Source organism: Lethenteron reissneri, chromosome 48 (genome assembly GCF_015708825.2).
Source record: "Lethenteron reissneri isolate LAM-NWPU_2019-01 chromosome 48, ASM1570882v1, whole genome shotgun sequence".
NCBI lineage: Eukaryota > Metazoa > Chordata > Hyperoartia > Petromyzontiformes > Petromyzontidae > Lethenteron > Lethenteron reissneri.
Genome location: NC_083826.1, coordinates 9,790,543 through 9,812,727, shown reverse-complemented (window position 1 = coordinate 9,812,727; position 22,185 = coordinate 9,790,543). Strand labels below are relative to the sequence as shown.

The 22,185-nt window shown below is 49.4% G+C and overlaps 1 protein-coding gene across 1 annotated transcript in view; it reads right to left on the bottom strand.

Moving 5' to 3' along the window:
- Positions 1–426: 426 nt before the first annotated feature.
- The window catches only part of LRSAM1 (leucine rich repeat and sterile alpha motif containing 1), a 43,357-nt gene continuing 21,598 nt past the window's right edge, over positions 427–22,185 (bottom strand). The window contains exons 12-24 of the mRNA XM_061571555.1: positions 21,757–21,896; positions 20,964–21,008; positions 20,194–20,264; positions 17,700–17,799; positions 15,787–15,874; positions 15,045–15,119; positions 13,792–13,872; positions 13,421–13,516; positions 12,485–12,583; positions 8,034–8,165; positions 6,735–6,822; positions 5,084–5,274; positions 427–4,587 (exon numbers count right to left, since the gene is read on the bottom strand). Coding sequence (XP_061427539.1) covers positions 4,462–4,587; positions 5,084–5,274; positions 6,735–6,822; positions 8,034–8,165; positions 12,485–12,583; positions 13,421–13,516; positions 13,792–13,872; positions 15,045–15,119; positions 15,787–15,874; positions 17,700–17,799; positions 20,194–20,264; positions 20,964–21,008; positions 21,757–21,896 — 1,332 coding nt within the window. The 3' untranslated portion in view covers positions 427–4,461. The remainder of the gene's footprint in view (positions 4,588–5,083; positions 5,275–6,734; positions 6,823–8,033; positions 8,166–12,484; positions 12,584–13,420; positions 13,517–13,791; positions 13,873–15,044; positions 15,120–15,786; positions 15,875–17,699; positions 17,800–20,193; positions 20,265–20,963; positions 21,009–21,756; positions 21,897–22,185) is intronic.

The window sequence follows — 22,185 nt, the reverse complement described above, 5'->3', positions numbered from 1 at the left end:
CGCGTGGATTTTTCACCGGGTCCTCCACCTTTTCCCTCCACATTTAGAAACATGCGTTGAGACCAGTGGTTCTTAGCCTTTACTGCAGCCCTGTGGTTCTCAATCGTAAAAGTATGTTTCATACATAGTTTTGATGAAACAAAGTAGTTGTACTTATGTGTGCGTACTTAATGTGTTTCGATGATTTACCTTAAAAAAAAAACCTGGCCATGCCTCGCACCCCCAGGGAGTGCATGCACCACCCCAGGCGAAGAATCACTGGTTTAGAGTTATTGGCTGCTATACATTTCCACATGAATTACTTTCATGAGAAGGATGTGCTCAGCGAGCCTTAACTGTATCTGGGCAACCCCATCTGAAGTAACCGATTGAATCCAAAACTATACGGGCTCACAGAGAGCGTTGTACATTACAGGAACTCACAACTTTGACCCGCAGGTACAGGTTTATTGGAAGCAATTTCAGCACAGCCCCACACACACAGTATAAGCCAACATGCAATATGCAACTGCAAATACGTGCAACGAAGTGTGTGTGCTTTTTTTTACGTGAGAAAAGTTTCCACCCGTGTTTGAGAAGTCCCCAGCACGCCTCACGGCTGCGTCGTTCTGACGTGGCTTTGCAACGATTAAGAACACATCTGCAGACTGTTGCCAAAAAAACAGAACGGGTACTTGCCAGACTTGTGCTCAATTTTTCCTCAGAAATTCTCTACCGGCTTTACCAGTATATAAAGGCGTACCAGACCGCGTATTTCCATCAAGCCAGGCGGTGGCCTTTAAAAATCAGCCTGCAAGCTTTTAGGAATGTGGAATTTGTCACCAATGGCTCAGTGCCACCAATGCAATCGAGCACTGTAGCTGATGTCTGGTTGACTGAGGAGATTCTACAACTGGTCGTCATTGGCAGCAGCAATGGGTGCAGATGGTGGCCACGTGACTCAATGGGGTTTACGGTGACCACGTGGTTCAGCAAGTTCAGAGTGGTCTCATCACACCACAATGTCATCACTGTTGAACTACAGTCGGAAGCTGGCTTTCGGCCACCCTTAATTAAAGAGGCCCACAAATGCAGCGACTTAATTGTATCACAAACGATTGTTTGACCGTGGTTCTATTTAAAAAATAAATGCTTCGGCCCGACCGATCTCTAAGACGCACCCGTCAACAACTGACACACACGGCAAGCCGCCCAAGCGCCGTAAAAACTACCGCGTGAGAGGCAAAGTTAAAGTGACTCCGGGAGTAGTTCTGTAGTCATCTTCCGGGGGCCCATTCCCGGTCCCTGACGGGAAGCGAGGCTCTGCCATAACCTTGGGGGGGGGGGGGGGGAGTTCTGCACCCCCCAGACACGATTCATGGTAAAAGCACGCGCACAAAACGCGTGCGTGTACTCAACGCATCATTTCCTTGGCCGAGTTGAAACCTGGTTTTAAAAGCAAACCGGTCATGCCTGCTGAGCGATTTGTGTTGTAAAAAAAACGACCTGAAGTAACGTAAAAAAGAGGCTCAATCCTTCACAAATCGGATCAAACGTTATTACATATTCACAGAGATTCGAGACGAACTGAGAATGAGAAAAGGAAATACGCGTGCGGCGTGCAAGGCAGTGACGAGGAGGGGACGATCACGGCGACAGGAGCGGCGGAGAGTCGGGTGCGCGGAAACCCACGAAGGCTGCGACGTGGCGATGTAAGACAGAGGAAGAGAGAGAGAGGAGCTGAAAAGATAAAAGTGCGGCTCTTCATGTGCGGTTTCGTTTTTGAATTCGTTGCGTTGCACTCCCAAGGTGAAGCCGCCGACACCACTGCGTGCAAACGCTATCATTCGCCGTTTAAATACAAATCGGTGGCAACGGTTGCGGAGTAGGCATTCACCAGAGACCCAGAGGGCCAGTGGCTGAAACGCGGCGTGTTTCCGTTGGAACCGATGAGGCAGCGTGAATGTGGCATTTTATTTTTATATTGTGTGTATGCATGTGTGTACGTCGAACTCCGTTCGCGCCGTACGTAGCCAACCGTGCTATTCGTTACGGCGGCAGATCGGTGTCCGATTAAAACATTGGTGAACACCCAATACACAGCCCAAGTTCGATCTTAAACCAGGCGAGCAACTGCTGCCCACTATTCAGGCCATCAAAACAGCAAAAAGGGAGTGCTATTTATTTTAGTTCAAAGTAAAAACCATTTGAATAATTAAACCTGCATGGCATTTACACAAGTTAAAACCAAGGTGCTTTTTTAAAACAATTAATTGTAATCTCCTCGGGCTATAGAAGACAAAAGAAGAAGTCTGCTCTTGTTTGTAATTCAGCTGCACATCAGGTGCACAACATTAACGCGTTACCAACCAATCACAGTACACCTTTATAATGTCAGCTAGCAAAGGTCCAAAGCCAACCCACGTGTTCTCAACTGCATGCAGTAGGCCACAATTACGAATTATTATTATTGAACCTGTGTATCCAAGAAGGGGTCTCACTGAGAATCTGGAGCGGATCTGGAGAGTTTGGAGGGGCACCACAGTGGCCAGATGTTAACTACCTCACCTGGTATACAGGTTTTCATGGGTTTGATCCCAATCCTGACGCCTGTACATGACGAGTTTGCATGTTCTCTCTCCCTGTTGGCGTGGATTTTTCTCTGGGTCCTACGGGTTTTCCCTCCACACTTAGAAGCGTGCATTTAGAGTACTTGGCGGCTTTCTATTTCCACGTGATAAGTCACTTTGTGAAGCTATCGTCACTTCCGAAAGAGTGCTGTATAGTTCAGCGGGCCTTACCTGGCTAAATAAAAAGTTTAGTTTTATATGATAGTCCGTTGAGGCCTTCATCCAGCAGCGGATTATTGATCATCAATGATGATTGTTTGGCCAGGAAAACCTCTGAAGACTCTTTCAGGAGGGCCATGCCAAGTTTTCACAGTCGTGGGTGATGTTGCTATGTTCACTCTCAATTCAGTCATTTTCACTGAAATGTTCAGCATTGGGATGCTTTGACCAATACCAGTAGTGACATTGTATTTTTTTTAGCTCTGGGAGGATACCGTAGAAAACACGGAGGAAATCCATGCAGAACAGGGGGAGACAGAACACATACAATCTCCACGCAGAATACTCTTTGGTTCTTTCGGTAAAGTCACGTAGGTAGAAAAATAAAATAAAACATATATCACGAATAATCCCGCAGCAGAACTGCTTAACCAGACAGAACACGCCGCAGTAGAACTGCTGAACCAGACAGAACTCGGTTCAGCAGTTCTACTGCTGAATAATTTTGTCTGCCCGAGGACGATCGCTTGTGTTGCGATCGAAACGTCGTGATAGATTATTTTTTTATTTTATTTTATTTTTCTACCTACGTGACTTTACTGAAAGAACCAAAGAGTTTGGATTCCTGCAGTCACGAAATCTTCAAATCAAGATCCACACAAAATGGCACCCCGATTCTGGAAGAGAACTCGGCACGCAGGCGTTACCACCGTGCCACCCTGCAGAGATTCCACGATTGCTTCGTGTGAACGTGCAGCTCAGCACACGGCAGATGCCTGCGCAGCGCGACTCACGACCTCCTCTTGATACCAACATCCAGGACGGTCACGTCAATGTGCCACTTCTCGGTGGCTGCCCCAATAGTCTGGAACGCCGTCATCCCTCTGCACATTCGCAGCATCACCTCAATCGTCTCCTTCAAGAGACACGTAAAAACTCACCTCTACAACCACGCTTTCGAACGACTCCGAGCTTGGATCCGCGCCTCTGAGTGAATTATTTATCTTATTGTCGTTAAAATGCAGGCTTAGTTTATTTCCTGAAAAGTTGTACGCACTTGGAAAATGTGGTGAACCGTAAGTAGAACTCTGAGATGACCGACATATTTCATTAACCGGCACCCTCCGTTCCCCATGGAATGCCGGATAACAAAACTTTTTTGCTGAATTAGTATTAGAAATTGGGGTTAAACGTTCAGGATTAAGAGACATTGTTAAAGGTTAGGATAACGGTTAGAACAAACAGAGGCAAGGGCTAATTTATTGTTTGGCGGTGAAGTTACAAGCAGACGCTAGGGGATCGGAGTTAGTGGATGGGGTTAGGATTAGCGTGAAGATTAAAAGGTAGGGTTAACGTTCGGATTATAAAACCATGCTGATGATTGGGAAGTTAAAGCCGGACTTGTGGTTAAGGGCTCGGAATCTGTGGTTGGGCATAGGGTCATGGTTATGAGAGAAAGTCTAGGGTTAGGGAGAGGGGTTTTAAAGTCTGGGGGCAAATGTTTCGGATGAAGAGACGATGCTTAGAGCTGGGCATCACGAGACGGAAGGTTGGGGGACAGGGTCGGGTGGCCAGGGTTTAGAAGAGAGGGGAAGATGGTTTTGAGAGGAGGTTGTAGAGGCGACAGTGGACGAGGCGAGGGGGGTAGTAGGGGATTGAGGGAGGGGTGTGCCGGGGCAACGGCGTGGTCACGTCAGAGGAGCCTGTAGAGCCGCACTTGGCTCTGAATGTCGGCGCGGCAGAGGGGGCAGGAGGTGAGCAGCGCCCCGCAAGCGGCGCAGCAGCACACGTGTCCGCAGGTGAGGAACACCGTCTCCGGCTGCACGAGGCACACGCAGCAACCCACCCGGGGGGTTACACACGCAGGACTCGGTGCGCTGGAGTCACTCTGTAGCGCGGGTGAAATCTGTTCTGCCCTCCACCCGGTGATCGTGAGCACGCTCAACTTCCCACAAAGAGGTGCTCGTTTTATCTTCCTCAGAGGGATGTGTTTGTATGAATGTGTGTTAGTATATATGTGTAAGTATTTATTCCTGTGTTTGTACATAACACAGGCAAATGTGTATGTGTACATGCATGTGTACACATGTGTATAGGCATGATTGTGCATGTATTTGTATGTGTGCATGCGAGTGCTCCTGTATGTGCGCATGCATGTACGTGTATGTATTCAAATACATAATTGTGTATTCCTGTGTGCGCATGCACGTATGTGGATAAATGTATTCAAACACACACGTGTGTACGTGTTTATTCCTGTGCGTGCACGCTAGCGTGGTGGGCCTGTAAACCGCGCGACGCGCGCGCGCACGCACCTTGCGCTCCATGCACACCACGCACTCGGCCTGCTCGGCCCAGGGCGAGGGAGACAGCGGCGGCAGCGGGGAGAGCGGCGGCGGCGTCCACGTGGGAGAGGGCCACTCCGGCACAGCCGGGGCCGTCGGCTCGACCGGCGCCCTCCCCGTGGCAAACGCGGGCAGGCTGGCGAAGGTGGCGCTCGCCAACGCTGCACGCGCCGACGACGCGATGGGTGCAAGCAAACGGTGGCGAGGACGCCGAGCGGTGAAGGAGGCGAGCAGAGTTCGATTCCGCCGCTCCCTACGTGCAGGCTGATGCACGACTGCAGGCCCCGGTGATAAAATAAACTTGTGCTGCACAGGGACAGCTGGGCACTGGGGATGCCCTTTGAACCGTTTAGATAAATAAGCAATAAGCGGCGTTCATCTGCCAGCGGAAAGGAGGGCGGCGCTATTATCAACAGCGAATGACTCGTCGCTGTGAGCGGTGGGTACGTCATGAGCGATGGGTACGTCATCAGTGGTGGGTACGTCATGAGCGGTGGGTACGTCATGAGCGATGGGTACGTCATGAGTGGTGGGTACGTCATGAGTGGTGGGTACGTCATGAGCGATGGGTACGTCATGAGCGGTGGGTACGTCATGAGTGGTGGGTACGTCATGAGCGATGGGTACGTCATGAGTGGTGGGTACGTCATGAGTGGTGGGTACGTCATGAGCGATGGGTACGTCATGAGCGATGGGTACGTCATGAGTGGTGGGTACGTCATGAGCGGTGGGTACGTCATGAGTGGTGGGTACGTCATGAGCGGTGGGTACGTCATGAGCGGTGGGTACGTCATGAGCGGTGGGTACGTCATGAGCGGTGGGTACGTCATCAGTGGTGGGTACGTCATCAGCGGTGGGTACGTCATGAGCGGTGGGTACGTTATGAGCGGTGGGTACGTTATGAGCGGTGGGTACGTCATGAGTGGTGGGTACGTCATGAGCGGTGGGTACGTCATGAGCGGTGGGTACGTCATCAGTGGTGGGTACGTCATGAGCGGTGGGTACGTCATGAGCGGTGGGTACGTTATGAGCGGTGGGTACGTTATGAGCGGTGGGTACGTTATGAGCGGTGGGTACGTCATGAGCGGTGGGTACGTTATGAGCGGTGGGTACGTCATGAGCGGTGGGTACGTTATGAGCGGTGGGTACGTTATGAGCGGTGGGTACGTCATGAGCGGTGGGTACGTTATGAGCGGTGGGTACGTCATCAGCGGTGGGTACGTCATGAGCGGTGGGTACGTTATGAGCGGTGGGTACGTCATGAGCGGTGGGTACGTCATGAGCGGTGGGTACGTCATGAGCGGTGGGTACGTCATGAGCGGTGGGTACATCATCAGTGGTGGGTACGTCATGAGCGGTGGGTACGTCATGAGCGGTGGGTACGTCATCAGTGGTGGGTACGTCATCAGCGGTGGGTACGTTATGAGCGGTGGGTACGTCATCAGCGGTGGGTACGTCATGAGCGGTGGGTACGTCATGAGCGGTGGGTACGTCATGAGCGGTGGGTACGTCATGAGCGGTGGGTACATCATCAGTGGTGGGTACGTTATGAGCGGTGGGTACGTCATCAGCGGTGGGTACGTCATGAGTGGTGGGTACGTTATGAGCGATGGGTACGTACCTGAAGGACCCAATTTCGCCTGCGACTCGACCCTCTGCTGGGCCCCCTTAATCAGCGCCACACGGACCTCCTCGTCCGCAAGCCCCATCTGCACCGACGGCACGCCACAAGGAAACAATCCGCCTCCTCTCTCTCTCTGTGTGTGAAGCGGCGATCCATATGGCGGATTTCATCGCTCCGTCTCTTTGGCGGACGAACATCACGAGCACGTTTGCCCCGTCCGCTGCACTCCACCGTTGGGGTATTATTTATTTGATTAGATTAGATTGCAACAAAATTCGAGCCCGATAGAGCGCACCGCGAGGCTCACGTGACCGGGCAATCGCAATTCACGGAATACGGTTCCCGACGCTACTGGACCCATGCGAAGGAGGGTGGGGGGGGGGGTAAAAGATGGGGAAAGGCCTCCCCCCCCCACCCCCCCCGCTGCCCAAGCGAGGGACACCAAGTCGGGGGAGAAGATGAAAGGTTAAATGGGAAGGGGGATAACAGGGGAGGGGGGATATAACCGAACTGATGAGGAAACCCGAGGGTAGATGGGGGAGGAGGGAAGAAGGGGGGGGAGAGGAGGGGGAGGAAACAAATAAAAACCCTAAAACCAAATAACAAACAAGCAGCTCGTGACCATCCACCACTCCAAGTCTCGCTCCACGCTTGGCTACGGAGGGGCTATTCCCCCTTTTTTCCAGTCCCTGTTCCATCATGGGGTCCTCACCACTGACTACTCTGTGCCCTTCAAGTAACGAGAGTCCTGTACAAGCCCATGATTCGTTCACAAACATCGCACGTCTCTTTCTACGTCTCATGATTGTCGTGCACATAAATTGACGAGATGTAAATTGTGACCACCCTGAACATTAACCATCTCAGAGATCCTGACGACAAGTCATTACAACACCAAATGTGAATTAACCGCAGGAGACGTTAGAAAAACTTAATGAATAAACCTGCAACTTTGGGGTGTAGATAATTACAGTAATATCCCGGGTTACGTCGGGGGATGCGTTCTTGAAAGGTGCGACGACGAATATCGAATCGACGTCAATCAAAGCGATTGACAGGACAGCGGGTGGAGGCGGTGGATAACGAGAGGACGGACGGTGCTGTCAGCGACGTAAGTAGGGGGATGAGGCGACACAAATCACTTCACAATTGGGACATATCTGTGGGAGGGAAGCAACTGTAAAAACGAGTGACGGACTGCGGTCCGAGTGATGGGAGTAAAGAGGTGGACGAGGGCAGGAGCAGCGCTACACGACGGCAGACAAAGCTCGAACGAGCACGCCAAGGGGGGCGTACCGCAATCAGATCCTCGTGCATCATCGCCGCCAGGGCGGCCAAGGAAACGCGATGGCGAGCGAACAGGGGTATCAGGCCTGGGGACCCAGTCTCGGTGAGGAGCTCCTGCAGCCCGACGTCCAGTAACGACTCCTGCAAGAAGCAAACACACCGGGTCTCTCCCGCGCCTTTGGGACCGGGTGACTGGAGGTGGCTTGAGGCCCAAGCCTTCTTAGTCACGGCTTAGCCCGGACTCGGCTCTGGCTCAAGCGAGCTGTAGCTTGAGCCGGCTCTGGGTCACAGGGTCGCAGCTCAGCTCAGAATTTCTCAGGAGCTGAGCCCGAGTCGAGCCACGGCCGAGCCGTTCACTCACGCGACTCTGACAGCAGCTGAGCGGCTCAAGGGCCGAGTTGAGCCATGTTAGAGGCAGAGTGACTCATAATGGCCATGTCAACGCCACGAAGTACCCACATCGGAGTCGAGCTTGCAGCTGCGAGGTTTTCAAGTGTAGCAAGTTGCTAGAGAGTCATAGTTTCAGCTTCGCAGTTGGCGTTACATATCCCATGACGTCATTCACAAAAGCAGGCCATTGTGTGCCAACGTCAACTCCCAAATTGGCCAAGTTCAAAAGTTACACCGCAAACACCTCGATTGGCAGATCAGTGCCTGAGATCACCCTTGAAAGTGAGACTGTCCTGGTGTCTCGAGTTCACACCTGATTTAACAAAATAAACTTGAAACTTCAATTCTAGATTTGAAGCTTTCGTGACTGCAAGGATTAATACTCTTTGTTTTTTTCGGTAAAGTCACGTAGGTTAAAAAAGAAATGTATTTGTTTTCTTTTTTAACCTACGTGACTTTACCGAAAAAAACAAAGAGTTTGAAACTTCAACTTGAAACTCAGCCTTGTCACCAATGATTGCACCGAAAAAATCCATCATTATTTTGCATTTAAGATCATCACTACTGACTTTACACAGATGTACAGTCATTTTGTCTATGAACCAAAAACAATATCTGCCCACCAATGGGTCGTCTGGTTGAATGTATCACAACCAGAATTTGCTTATTAAGCAAGGCAGACATCAGATCAATTTCAACGCCATCGAGTCTCGTCGTACCGCATGTGCTGCTGCGCGCCTATGCTCCAGTGGCTGATATAGCAAAGGGCAAGTCGATCATGAAGATTCGTGTAATCCTCTGGGCTGGCCAGGAGAGGTGGCAGAACAGCAAATAGGTTTGTGATCTCTGCTGTAGACCTTTAAGAGTTACCTGCTTGAATGAGTTACGTTTTCTCCGTGTTCTCTATTTAATTCTGACACAAAAAACACTCCATAAGATCAAGTTGGCCTCATATTTCAATAGAGGACACTCCAGAACAAGAGCGGTGAGAACAAGGAAGGCTTTCCTGTATAAAGTATTATTACTGTCATTATTGCCCACAAAATTTACTTATGCAATTACCAACATTTCTACATTTTATTAATCAACCAATGGACTTTTTCAATTCTATATTTAATATATCTATTCTATTAGTTGTAATGGGATGTCCTATCACAACTGTTGGGATCAATATAATGACATAGATATATTACCGTAGAGATAACACTGGTCAACAAAAAAAACATTTTTTTCTGGCCTGGACTTTTGCAGCTGTTTTAGACTAATTTCAGGGTCCCGATTCCAAATCTGATCTCAGATTTGCTCTTTCACATCTCATTTTTATGCTATTGGCATACCCCATTTTCATTGATTTTACCCGAAATTAACTGCCATTTATGATTGCAAGTTGATGTGAGTCAGTGACTGCTTTAGTGTTAAAATATGGTGCTGTATTTTTAGGATGGTGTGTTTATAATATCATTTTATGTAGCCTATCCACATTTATTTAATATTTTTATTCTGCAGTTTTTATTGAAATTGCAATATTTGATATCTCAAACCCGATGTGATAGACAAAAACTAATGCCAGATTTGGAATCAGCACCCCAAAATTACCTTAAAACCGTTGGAATACCTTATGCCAGAAAAAGTGTGTTGACCAGTGTAATAGATGTAATGTCGGCATACGTGCCACTGTGTGTTTGCTATGTAGGTGTCACGTGACACATTGGACACTCTCACAAACGAGATGCTGCATCTCCAGGGGTTATCAAAATTAGGCGAGAGGTTTTAAAACACAGGCGTCCCTCGCATAACGCGTGACGTGCGTTCAAGAAAAACAGCTCGCAAGTCGAATAGCGCTGCGTGAAGCCGATCTTCCCATAGGCAAACACGTCGTACACGGAGGTGGCGTTACTGAACAAAAAAGTGAGTATCATTTAATTTAATAAGTTTCGTCCTGGATTTACAAAAGACCTATGCAGCAGAACCCCTCTTAACGACGGTGCTTGGTTGCACGACACCGGTCGTGAAGCGAGCCCAGGAAACAGACTTGGTCAGACCACTTTGGAGTTCGCTGATTGGCCGAAATTGTCTGTCGCGTGCTCGTCGCTAACAGAGGAATGGTTGGTACGCTTGTCGTTAACAGAAGTGGTCGTTAAGAGGGGTTCTACTGTAAATGTTATACTTAATAATATGATTAACATTACAAGCAATACTTAACATGGAGTTTAATAACAATACTAATTAAGATGAAAACATTACTTCATAAGGAGTAACTTCAGGGCTTCCTGAACGCTTTTGTGGGCTGCTTGCAGTAGCAGCAGCGCGCATAATGCAGAGGCGGCGGATCCAGGATAGCTGTGACACTGGGCGGTGCCATGACGCGGTGATACCATGAAGAAGTATTTTCTTGTTTACGTTTAAATGTTATCATTGAAAATTATACATCAAATCTTTAAGATAAATGTAACAATTTTTTTGTTTAAAAAAAAATAATTGAGCGCGTAAATGTGGAACGCATCGCACAAGTGTGAGGTATGTCCCTAAAACAGAATCGGGTAACTGCGAACACGCGGTACGGTCGCATTACGCGAGTGACGCCTGTATTTAACAAACAAAAAAATCTTCTTGTTTCTTTCGGTAAAGTCACGTAGAAGGGAAGTAATAAAATAATAAAAATAAAACATAATAAAACAATTCTCACGACGTTTCGGCTACAACGCAAGCAGCCGTCTTCAGGTGAAGAATGAGACACTACCAAACTAGGAGCTTATATATAAGCTGCATTGGGGGTTGAAGAGCGCCTTAACAAAAAGAATGTGCATGTGAAGAGGGATTTAGCATATTCATGGAAAATGCGTAGGCGTTGGGCGGGGGGGTGTCAAAGTCATATTATGCCCATGCATTATGCAGGATCAGCAGCAACCAAGGGGGGTGCAGGGATTAGCAGTAACAAAGGAAAGGAATGTTAATGATATGTAGCTGCAGTTACTCAACAACCACGTAGAAAACTAAAGTATAAACTACATAAAAAACTAAAGTATAAACTGCATCGCACCATCAGTATACTTACTATACTCTATAATAAGCTGAGTTACTAACAGCAAGTAATACATTACAATTTTACCTCGTAAAAATTCTATAATATGCTTCCATCTAAACCTTATTCTCTTACATCACACGAGCATATACCGTACTATATACTGCCATAGATAAACCCAACATTAAATTATATACTGTATTGCTGTAAACCAACCTATATCTTATACATTTAATATCACACTATGTATTATTCTACACACCCTAATGTGTATCGAAATGGTTTATTACGTCCTTCCAATGATTGCTGAGCCAGAATCCATCTTCTCGGTTAAAGTTGTCTCTGTGTTTGTATATGTGGATCGCCTCATGAACGAATCTCTCATGATAGCCAGATGGCTTGCAGAGAACCTCTGTCTTGGAGAAGTCAATATCATGTGAGCCCACTGAGTTGTAACAGTGATCTGCCACGGCTGAGGTGTTAGTCCTACCGTGTTTCAGGTCAGCTTTATGTTCACGGATGCGGTCCGAGACATGTCGTTTGGTTTCCCCAATGTAACTGCTACCACAGAGGCAACTTAGTTTGTAGACGCCAGGGTACTGTATGTCTGGAACCACATCTTTTACAGACGGTACCAGATCACGGATTTTATGTACTGTGTTGAATCGGACCTGGATCTTGTGTTTAATCAGGATTTTGGAGATCTTTTTTGTGACCCCAGCAATGTAGGGTAAGGTGATGGTCTTGAAAGGCTCCTCAACAGGATCCTTCTTGATGGTTGGAGTGATGGCTTTGCGGATTGTATAGTCGGAGTAACCATTTGCCTTAAGAGCTTGGCGTACGTGTTTGAGTTCACTGGAAATGTGTTCATGGTCGGAGATGCATTGGGCTCTATGATATAGAGTCTTGATGAGGGAATTCTTCTGAGATGCGTTTATTAAAGGCAATCGCTGGAACACCCGTGATGTTGCCAAGTGTCACTGGCAGGATGGCGGCCACCTAAAGCATTGCCGCTGGCGTTAACAACGGTGCGCTGTGTGTCGCAAACCTGCAACCGCAAAGGCTGGGGCTTGGACTGCATCAGGCGCTGGTACTGCACGAGCCAGTAGTCCATCGAGTCCTCCTCGCGCTTCTTCTCCATCTCCTCCTGCACGGGGCCATCACAACAACAACAACGACGTCAACAACGACGACAGCAACGCAGGTGGAACAAGAGTTGGGCCGGCCGAGTGGATCGAGGGGCACGTGTGCTCGGTGGATTGTTACATCACAGGATTTGGAGATGGCGACACCTTTTTGAGGCCTTCATCCAGCAGTGCATTCATCATCATAATTATTATTCCTATGCTCGCTTCGCCCGGAAGGCCTCACCGACTCTCAAGACTCATTTTTAGGAGGGTCATGCCATGTTTTCACAGTCAAGGGTAATGTTGCTATATGCAATGCCAATCGAGTAATTTTCAGGTACATTTTCAGCACTCAGATGTTTGGCCAATGCCACTTACATCTCATGTTTTTTTTGTTTTTTATGGGAGGAAACCGGATAGCCCGGAGGAAACCCACGCAGAACAAGGGGGAAGAACATACAAACTCCATGCAGAAAGGCGCCCGGGTCGGGAATCGAATCCGGGCCCTTTTTTCTGCAATGCAGGAGCGATGCCACTGGGATCATCATTGTCGTCATCGCGGCCGACGATGACGATGATCATGGCGCAGAGGTCGCAATCGGGTACCCGATAACCGTACCCGATACCCGGCTACCCGTACCCGGCCGGGTATCGGGTAGGGTATCCGTTTGCAACCCTGGTGCGGCCAGGTAGGGTAAGGAATCAAAACCCGTTTGCGACCTCTGTCGTGGCGACGCTAACGAAGAAGAGCGTTGCACTCCGCGCTCGGCGGCTGGGATGAGGATGGCGCTGTGCTCTTCGGCTCTGAGATCGATGGGGAAAAGAAGAAAAAAGAGGGGGGCAGAGTTCACACTCACGAGCAGATCCTGCAGCTGTAGCTCCCGTGCTCCCTTCTCCTTGAGCAGCTGGTGCAGGAGGTCCCCCAGCGCCTGCCGCTCCTCCACCAGCACCCCCTGCCACGACGCACGCCGAGAGGGGCCATCCGGTCAGCAGTGGCGAGATGCGTCGCAAACCAATGACGGTGCATCTTAGGGGCCGTATTCTTCGTCACGGCTCAGCTCTGGCTTGGCTCTTCCTCGAGTCGCTGGGTTGCTTCGAAAGACGCACGAGCGGCTCAGCAGTGGCTCGGCTCAGGCTCAGCTCGTGGAAATCCTGAGCGTGGCCGAGACCACGCTCAGAGCCGTGGCTCGCTTGAGCAGTGGCTCACTTGTCGCTGAGCAGCGCTCACCTGCATCTGCTCCTGGTCCTGACCCTTCCTCTTCATCTCCAGCATAGAGATGTGAAGCAACTCCTGCTCGATGAGACCGATCTGAAATGAGACACAGCGAGGCTGAGGGGCGCATCAGTTACCCGTGACCACAAGAGCCACGGCTCAATAAATCAGAATAACAATATTTATTTACACTGGAGAAATCCGATGAGCTGTAAAGCTCTTTTTCACAGATGGCCAGTAGGGGCTGGTAAGAACGTTACAACAGTAAAATAAAAAAAACACAACAGTAGTGCAAAGTCCAAGAAAGGTTAACAAATCAGCCAAACACATTCAAATAAAACTGAACCATTCCCATTCTACCAAGCAAAGCCCACTGAGGTATTCACTTAGTTCTCAGAAGCGATCTGGCCACAAACGATAGCCGAGACGCAGAGCCGCCGCCGCCGCAGCCGAAACTCCCGGCTCGAATTTTGGAGTCAGCAGCGCGCGATAAAATCAACTCGCAAGGTTTCAGCGAGTTTAACGATTGCCGCCCGGTCGCAGTGAAAACATTTGTTATTAATTTAATTATCCATATTCCAGACGAGGGTTAAGTATTTTGCTTCGATTGACGCGTGTCACAAGCTCTTCAGAGTGCAAGAAAGGGCGCCGTCTATTGCTCGAGTGAGGCGGTGACCCGAGGAGTGGCTGTACCACCGCATCTTGGCAACGCCAGATAATTTCCAGTCAAAGCAAAAGAAGGTCACTCTCCACCTGCACGGGAATTCTGAGCGTAAATCTTATCCGCAAGAGATGTGGTTCTCACCAGGCGAATGCTACAGGACGCTACGCTGTCACGGTAAAACCTTCATAGGTTCAAGTTCTGACTGTACTGAGACATCACCAGAGTTTAGCCCCATTAAAGCAATACCATTGGATGTCCCGATGTTCCGCGCAAAAAGCAGACACCAACCGCTTTGCCATTAACAAGCTATTTGGTGATATTGCGTCGGAAGTGGTACATAAGCACGAATAAACAAACACTCGCATTCGTCAAAATAACCGTGGCCTTCAAAGGAAATGAATAAATAACTATCTTTAAACGGCCCATCGTCATCGCACATGAAGGAGGGTCGTTGCCCCGCAACATGCGCTACGAAGTGCAACTGTTATTTAAGGCCGTGGTGTTGATGACCAATGCTTTGATGTCTTTGTTTGTCATGAACAGATAAAACAAAACGGGACGGGTCTGGGAGGTGCCGTACGACACTGCGATGGCGCCGCCGGACCTGATTCCGTATCCTGGAGTGCCAAGCATCTCGTTGTAGCTGGAGCATTTCAAACGCCTCCTTTTGTATTAATTCCTGCAAAGACACAAGAGCGGAAGGCTTTCGTCGAGTTTCCGGTTACAACGCTTGGCTCGCTGATGTGAGGTCGCGCATTACAAGTTCCAACTCGACCAATCATCCCTTCAGGGGTCGAGACGCGTGGTGCCACATTGTGTGACGTAACTATTTGGAATTTCTACCAATGGCTCAGGGCCGCCAATTCGAATGTGTTGGTTGGCTAATGTCCCTTTGTGTAAAAAATCATGCTGATAGAATGGGGCAAATCAACAACCTTTCAATGTATTTCGGCACGATGCTAATCTGGTCACGTGACACTTTTAAGTTACGTATGTCTATATCGCAGTGTAAATGATAGCGGTGATGCGGTATTTCCAGTTAGCCCTTTATAAATACATCAAATCCAGCAATGCTTGGACGAAAATGAATTTGACAAAAATAGCAAAGCCGGATGAGTTCAAGTAATTTGTTATGACCAGTCAACTCGTACACACACATTGCGCAGAGTTAAAAATTAACAAACACGTTTTGGTAACATGCCAGAATTTCTAACCAGATTCAGATGCCACTCGCCACTGCTGACGATGTGCATCAAGGCCAGGAATTGCACCCCAGCGTTCATAGCACGGTGGGTGAACAACCACCCCGACACAACACACGGGGGGGGGGGGGGTTTCAGCAGTACCTCCTGCAGAATGCTGGCGATCGCCTGCTTCTGCCTGTCATGCCTTCCACTGACCACGCACTGCAACTTCTCTTCTTGCTCTGTCAAACTGAAGGAGACGGGGATGCGTCTTGAAACCTACGCACACTACAAAACTCACCACGCACCGTTGCCATACACTACTTGCCCGGACACCGCACGCGGTTCTGTGCCAGATATTAGAGGGTAATCGCAATACCACTGGGTCATAATGTCGCATCAGAGAAGGGACGCGGAAGTCGACGTGCAAAAATTACCTTTGAGATAAATTAATTAGGTCTCTTATTTCAAATCGTCAGGTTCATAGCGTAACGTGCTAACCCTTTCGCTATGAACCCGGCGAACTGAATTACATTTCCAGGCATCGGTCCCGGGCATCCCCTTTCCCATCCCACGTTAAGCAGCAAGGAGCAGTGTGCGGTCACACCCACAATCATTTTGCTGCTATAAATTTCCAACATGATAAGTCACTTTGTTGAATCATAATTTGTGGCCAGGTCGCTTTTGAAAAATAAGTTAATACCTCTGTAGTGACATCGCGGATGTCACTGTGTAATGCCGGCCCTAGAGAGGCACGGCTTACGCTGTAACATCGCGGGCACCACTCACGCGGGTGCAGTACCGGCCCTGGAGGGGCTCGGTGAGCGCTGACTGACAGCGCTGGATAGCACCACGCTCTGCGTGCAGTGCCGACCTCTACAGGATAGGGTGTGAGAATGCCGGCCATGGGAATGGGGTTACTAAGGGCCATGGCACTCTGGTTGACCCCAAAGGACACGTGACCGGTAAAGTCTACACAGGGCCGCCAGGTGGGGGCTAGGGGTGGTCACGTGTCAGGGCCGAGATCCTGCTCGGTGATTCTGGAAGGTGGTCGTGGCCGAGGGCGGAGCCAGCCACACCGCAGAGGATATAAGCCGGGTCCCTGAGAGGGACCGGCTGCTGTTGTTCATCCTGAAGAAACTACGTTCTACGTCCTGCAGAGTCTCCAACACGTGGACCTGGACCCAAGCTGTGGTCCGGTCCATTGTAGCGAGTTACCGTGTAATGAGTGCAGTTAGCCTGGTGGTCACCACCATAGGTTGTTATAGTGTCAAGGGGCAGTTATCCCGTGTGTTGGTGTTAATGTGTTGCCTCCAAAGAGTACGTCTGCGACTCAGTTGAATCCACTACACCTCAGTGGCCTCTTTTAACTGGTAAGATAAACATATATTTAGTTTTATTTGTATATTTTAAGTGAATTGTTTGCCTTCCCTAAACTTTGTACTCCGATCGTGGTTTTGTATTGTTTGTTGTAATGTTCTGACCTGCCCCTACTGGACATCTGTGAAAAAGAGCTTTATAGCTCATCAGATTCCTCCAGGATAAATAATCAGATTCTGACTGAAAGCCGTGGGAAGGTCTTCAACCAGCAGTGGGTTTGTAAAGGGCCGCTCTTATTTATTCACAACCCTTACACACCCTCCATTAAGCAATCCTACTATAACAATTGGGTTTCTAATAAAAGTAATTGCATTAACTGCCACTGATGTGGGAATTTAACATCTGTGAGGCTACGTGGTGGACAGCAAAGGGCAGCGCATGCTAAATTCATGGAAGCAACTTTTATTCTCCCACACCCATGCTCCCCACCTTCACTAAACAACACTGACCGGCGTGGCGAAGAACGGTCAAATAGCTCCCCATCGACCCACACCAGCAATGGGGGGGGGGAGGTGGAATGACAAATGGTACGGCGCACATTCACCCACCGATTGCCTTCGCGCCGAACCAAGTTGACGTAAAAAAACAAAAAGCTCAGCAAAATGAGCCGGGTTCAAAAATCCTGGGCACGGGCAAAGAGGGAGGCAAAACCAGGCAGGGCGGTCTCGTGAGTGCAGGCGGGCAGGGACCCCCACCTGCTGGCGGCCTGGTCACACAGCTCGTCCCTCTGCCGCTGGTACTCCTGCCTCAGCAGCTCGTTGGACTTGGCCTCCATCAGCATCTGCTGCATGGCGGCTGTGGGCACACGAGGCACCTGTGTGTGTGTGTGTCCACGAGCCTCGAGGCTCAGGGGAATGAAACGATGTTAATTGTGGGTGAGGGGTTGGGGGTTTGTAGTTATCGTCTGGGGGGGGGGGCAAGGGGTTCGCTTTGTCCCTCGCATTAGGAATCGTGGGTGCATATTGAATTTATTTATTTTTGTATCTTAATTGTAAACTCTTGAAAATAAATCAATGGTGAGAATAGGTTTTCCCATTTTTCTGGCAACAAAACAGCTGTGTTAAGATGTTAAAACACCAAACTGAAACCTTTTACAAGGAATCATGTCTGCATTAACCACAATACTTGTGGTCAGAATGCAAACAAAAAACACTCCGATAATATATGCATTGTCTTTGAAACTGATTGGTCCACACCAGAGACAGCTTTCTTTTGAGTCGAGCCTCAAACGGTGTTAGACCAGAGAACGCCAAAAGGCGTACACAGCACAAACACAATGCACTATCAGAGTAATGAGAGCTCGGGGTGAGCAGCGACATCATGATGAAGAAAGCTGTCTCTGGTGTGGACCAATCAGCTTCAAAGACCATGCATATATTATCAGAGTATGTTTTTTGTTTGCATTCTGACCACAAGTATTGTGGTTAATGTAGACATGATTCCTTGTGAAAGATTTCAGTTTGATGTTTAAACATCTTAACACCTGTTTTGTTACATTTTGATTTAAAGCTTTCGTGACTGCAGGGATTCATCTTCTTGGTTCTTTCGGTAAAGTCACGTAGAAGGGAAGTAATAAAATAATAAAAATAAAACATAATAAAATTATTCTCACGACGTTTCGGCCACAACGCAAGCAGCCGTCCTCAGGTGAAAACCAGGTCTGTCGAGGCGACAGAGTCTGAATGAAACAGCACACGAGCTTGGAGCATATATATAAGCTGGGCGCCTTGACAACGGAATTTGCATATCAAGAGGAATTTAGCATATTTATGGAAATGTAGGAATGTGATTAGTACTACATATGCATGTGCATTATGCAGGATTAACAGCATCAAAGGGAGCTGCAGTTACTGCTGCTGCTGCAGTTGCTGCTGCTGCAGTTTCTGCTGCTGCTGCAGTTTCTGCTGCTGCTGCAGTTTCTGCTGCTGCTGCTGCTGCTGCAGTTGCTGCTGCTGCAGTTGCTGCTGCTGCAGTTGCTGCTGCTGCTGCTGCAGTTGCTGCCTTATCCATTTTAATATAACACTATGTATTATTCTACCCACCCTAATGTGTATCACACTGCTATATATTTACTATACAATTACGACACCATACATTACTCTGCACACTGCACCATGCCAGTGAGTGGAACGAGGTCTGAAAGTCACCGTAAACGTAAACACAATCAGTTAAGATCCGAAATGGTTTATTACGTCCTTCCAATGATTGCTAAGCCAGAATCCATCTTCTCGGTTGAAATTGTCTCTGTGTTTGTATATGTGGATCGCCTCATGAACGAATCTCTCATGATAGCCAGATGGCTTGCAGAAACCTCTGTCTTGGAGAAGTCAATGTCATGTGAGCCCACTGAATTGTTTTGTTGCCAGAAAAAAGGGGGAAAACCTATTCTCTTATTTTGGTACTGGCAGAGGAGGTCCCATAAATGAGCGGTGTCCACCGTTAGGGTGGGGCGTCGCCTCTCCCCCGCCCTCCCCACCGCCCCACAAACGCCGCCCATGCGGCGAGGCGATTGCCGGGGGACGGTGGGCATAGGGGTATTCACGATGCCTCCATAAGCCAAAGGAAGCTCGGAAACCGACAACTCCCAGTTCCCAGTTGGGACGAAAATAGAAAACACGACAAGACACTGGCGGGCGGCCACATGTGCGGCTCGTGACATAAAAAAAAAATATACAAAAATAAAAAGCACGCTAGTAGGGGCACAAGGTTAGAGTCGCAGTTCGGGGTACAGACTTCTTTGCGTGGCATTTTTAAGCAACCGAGCAAGTTTATAACAGTGTGCGGTGGGTATGTCATGCTTTTTGCTGTTTACAGAGACTCCCGTACAGACCCACACAGAGACCCACGATCTCCACGAACTTCGGAGTCGGTCACACAAGCCATGGGACCAACCCGGTCGGATGATGGCACCTCGTACCCCACCTACGCAAATGAGCCTTGGGGGGTGGTGTTCATCTCCCTATGGCGGTCGGGAGGCAAGTCTATTCGAATAACCACCGTTGACTTCCCTACAAAGTGGTACTCGATTTATCTACTCCAGAGTAACTACTGGCTGAATCCCATCCCCAACCGGAATTTGAACTCGGCACCTTCCTACTAAGAGCCGCCTTCGCTCTGCCGCCGAGGCATCCGGCCGGGTTTACTGCAAAGCATTGGGCTATCCAAGGTGTGGAGTCGTAACGGCCTCACCAGCCACGTCGTTCCTCCTCAGCGCCAATGTCTCCTCCTGTGTGATGCACACCAGAAGCTCCATTTCCAGCCTGCGCGCGCACACACACACACACGCACGCACACACACACACACACGCGCGCGGCCCAGCACAGCACCACAAGCAATCCACGTGCGGCCATGCAACAGAGGACGCAAAACCACAGGCCCAGTGCAAACGGGAGGCCAAACGATGACAACACCGGTTTGCTTTAGCCAAGCATCACACTTAAAAGGATCATTTGCCAACATGTGATTCGGGCAGAGGATCTAGTCACTTCTTAACCATCAGTGAAAATCTATCTGGCTCTCTTCCAATAACACTCGTGCCCACCCAAAGTGCTTGCCACAACTGACCCACAGTACCTCGCTGATCTCGTCAAGGAGCATAAACCATCACGCAAACTCCGGTCATCCTCGCAGCGGCTTTTGGCTGGCCATCGAACAAAGACGGTCACCGCATCGCACGCTTTCAGATGCGCTTCTGCGGCCGTCTGGAACGCTCTTCCTTCCGACATTGGCAAGTCACTGGAGCTAGGTACTTTTAAATATAGATTGAAAACCAATTTTTTTAAACTGCTTGTGGTGTTTAGTTTGCTGTCCTTTTCCCCGCACCTTCAATTAGCAAAGTTGGCTACGTACGGTGCGAAAGAAGCTCCATATACATCCGTACAGCATGCACGTGCAAGTGCACAAATCAAACGTCAGGGCACATTCACAGGTGGCCAATGATACAGAAGGAAAAAGCCACCTCTCTCTGTCCATGGCCTCCAGGAGATCTTTCTTTTGTTTGAACCTGCAAACAACGAGACAGAAACACTTACCTAACTATGTCACAACACCCACAAACGCAACGCCATAGGGCAGGACGCGACACTTCTTGATGGGTGGCTGAATCACATTACCATGCTCATTCTCCCCACTGTTAGCGACGGAAACAGGCATCCTTCCTCCAAACGACGGACGAAACAGAACAATGACCAGCACGACGATCGGGCCGTGTCTCTCTCATCTCAAGCGAGAGGCGTCACTCACGTCTACCAGCGCTCCTGAGCGAGTGGTGGCAATTTCCGCATGACTAAGGCGAGGGCTTAGATGCTTGTTCTGTGAAAGACCGGCTCTTTCCCGACGAATGACATTTTTTCAGCGATGGGGCTGCCTGTGTCACAAGACAAAGTAGCCATTCAGATCTCTCAGAGCAGCGCAAACCCTTCGTGTTAGGAAACGCTCATACGGGAGGATACCAAGCTTCCTCCGAGATCTTTTTCAAAAGTGAAGTCTCTAGTCGACACTGGAGGGGTGGCGCTTTCGTACTCGCGATGGAAAATTCCAGATAAACTCACCCCCAACCCCCCGTAGGGAATTCCTACCAATGGCTCAGAGCAGTGGCTTACATGAGTTTAAAACAAGAACGCAACGCACGAGGTACCTCACAGGGGGCCATCTCTCAGAGTCGACCGCGACAGCTCTCAATGGGCCGATGCCTCGTTACGAAAGTCAAACACCTGCCCATTTATCCCACGAGCGCACGCCCACACGCGTACCAGTCTCTCTTGCTGAGGATGTGCGACACCAGGTCGCCCGCCTTCTTCTCCATGCGCAGGAGCTCCTCCGTCATCCGCACGCGGGTGGCGTCCTGACGCCGTCGCTGCCCGTCCACTTCCCTTTCCAGCTCGGCCAGACCCTGCGCAAACAACCATAGCCCATAGCAGACTGTTGGGGCAAGTGCTGTTTAGCGAGCACGTATGAAGACTTGAACGGCACACGAGGGGGGTGGGTGGCCAGCACCACGCCCGGCCACCGTTGTCTGATTTTACACACCAGCACAAGGTATTCATTTGAGGCCGAGTCGACCCAGGGGAGGCTCAGGACCGGTTCAGACATTTGTCACCGGTGTTGGATGTTAACGGGAATCGAAGTGGGGTCGCCGGGTTCGCAGCGCAGTGCGCTAACCGCGACACTACCGCTCCCAA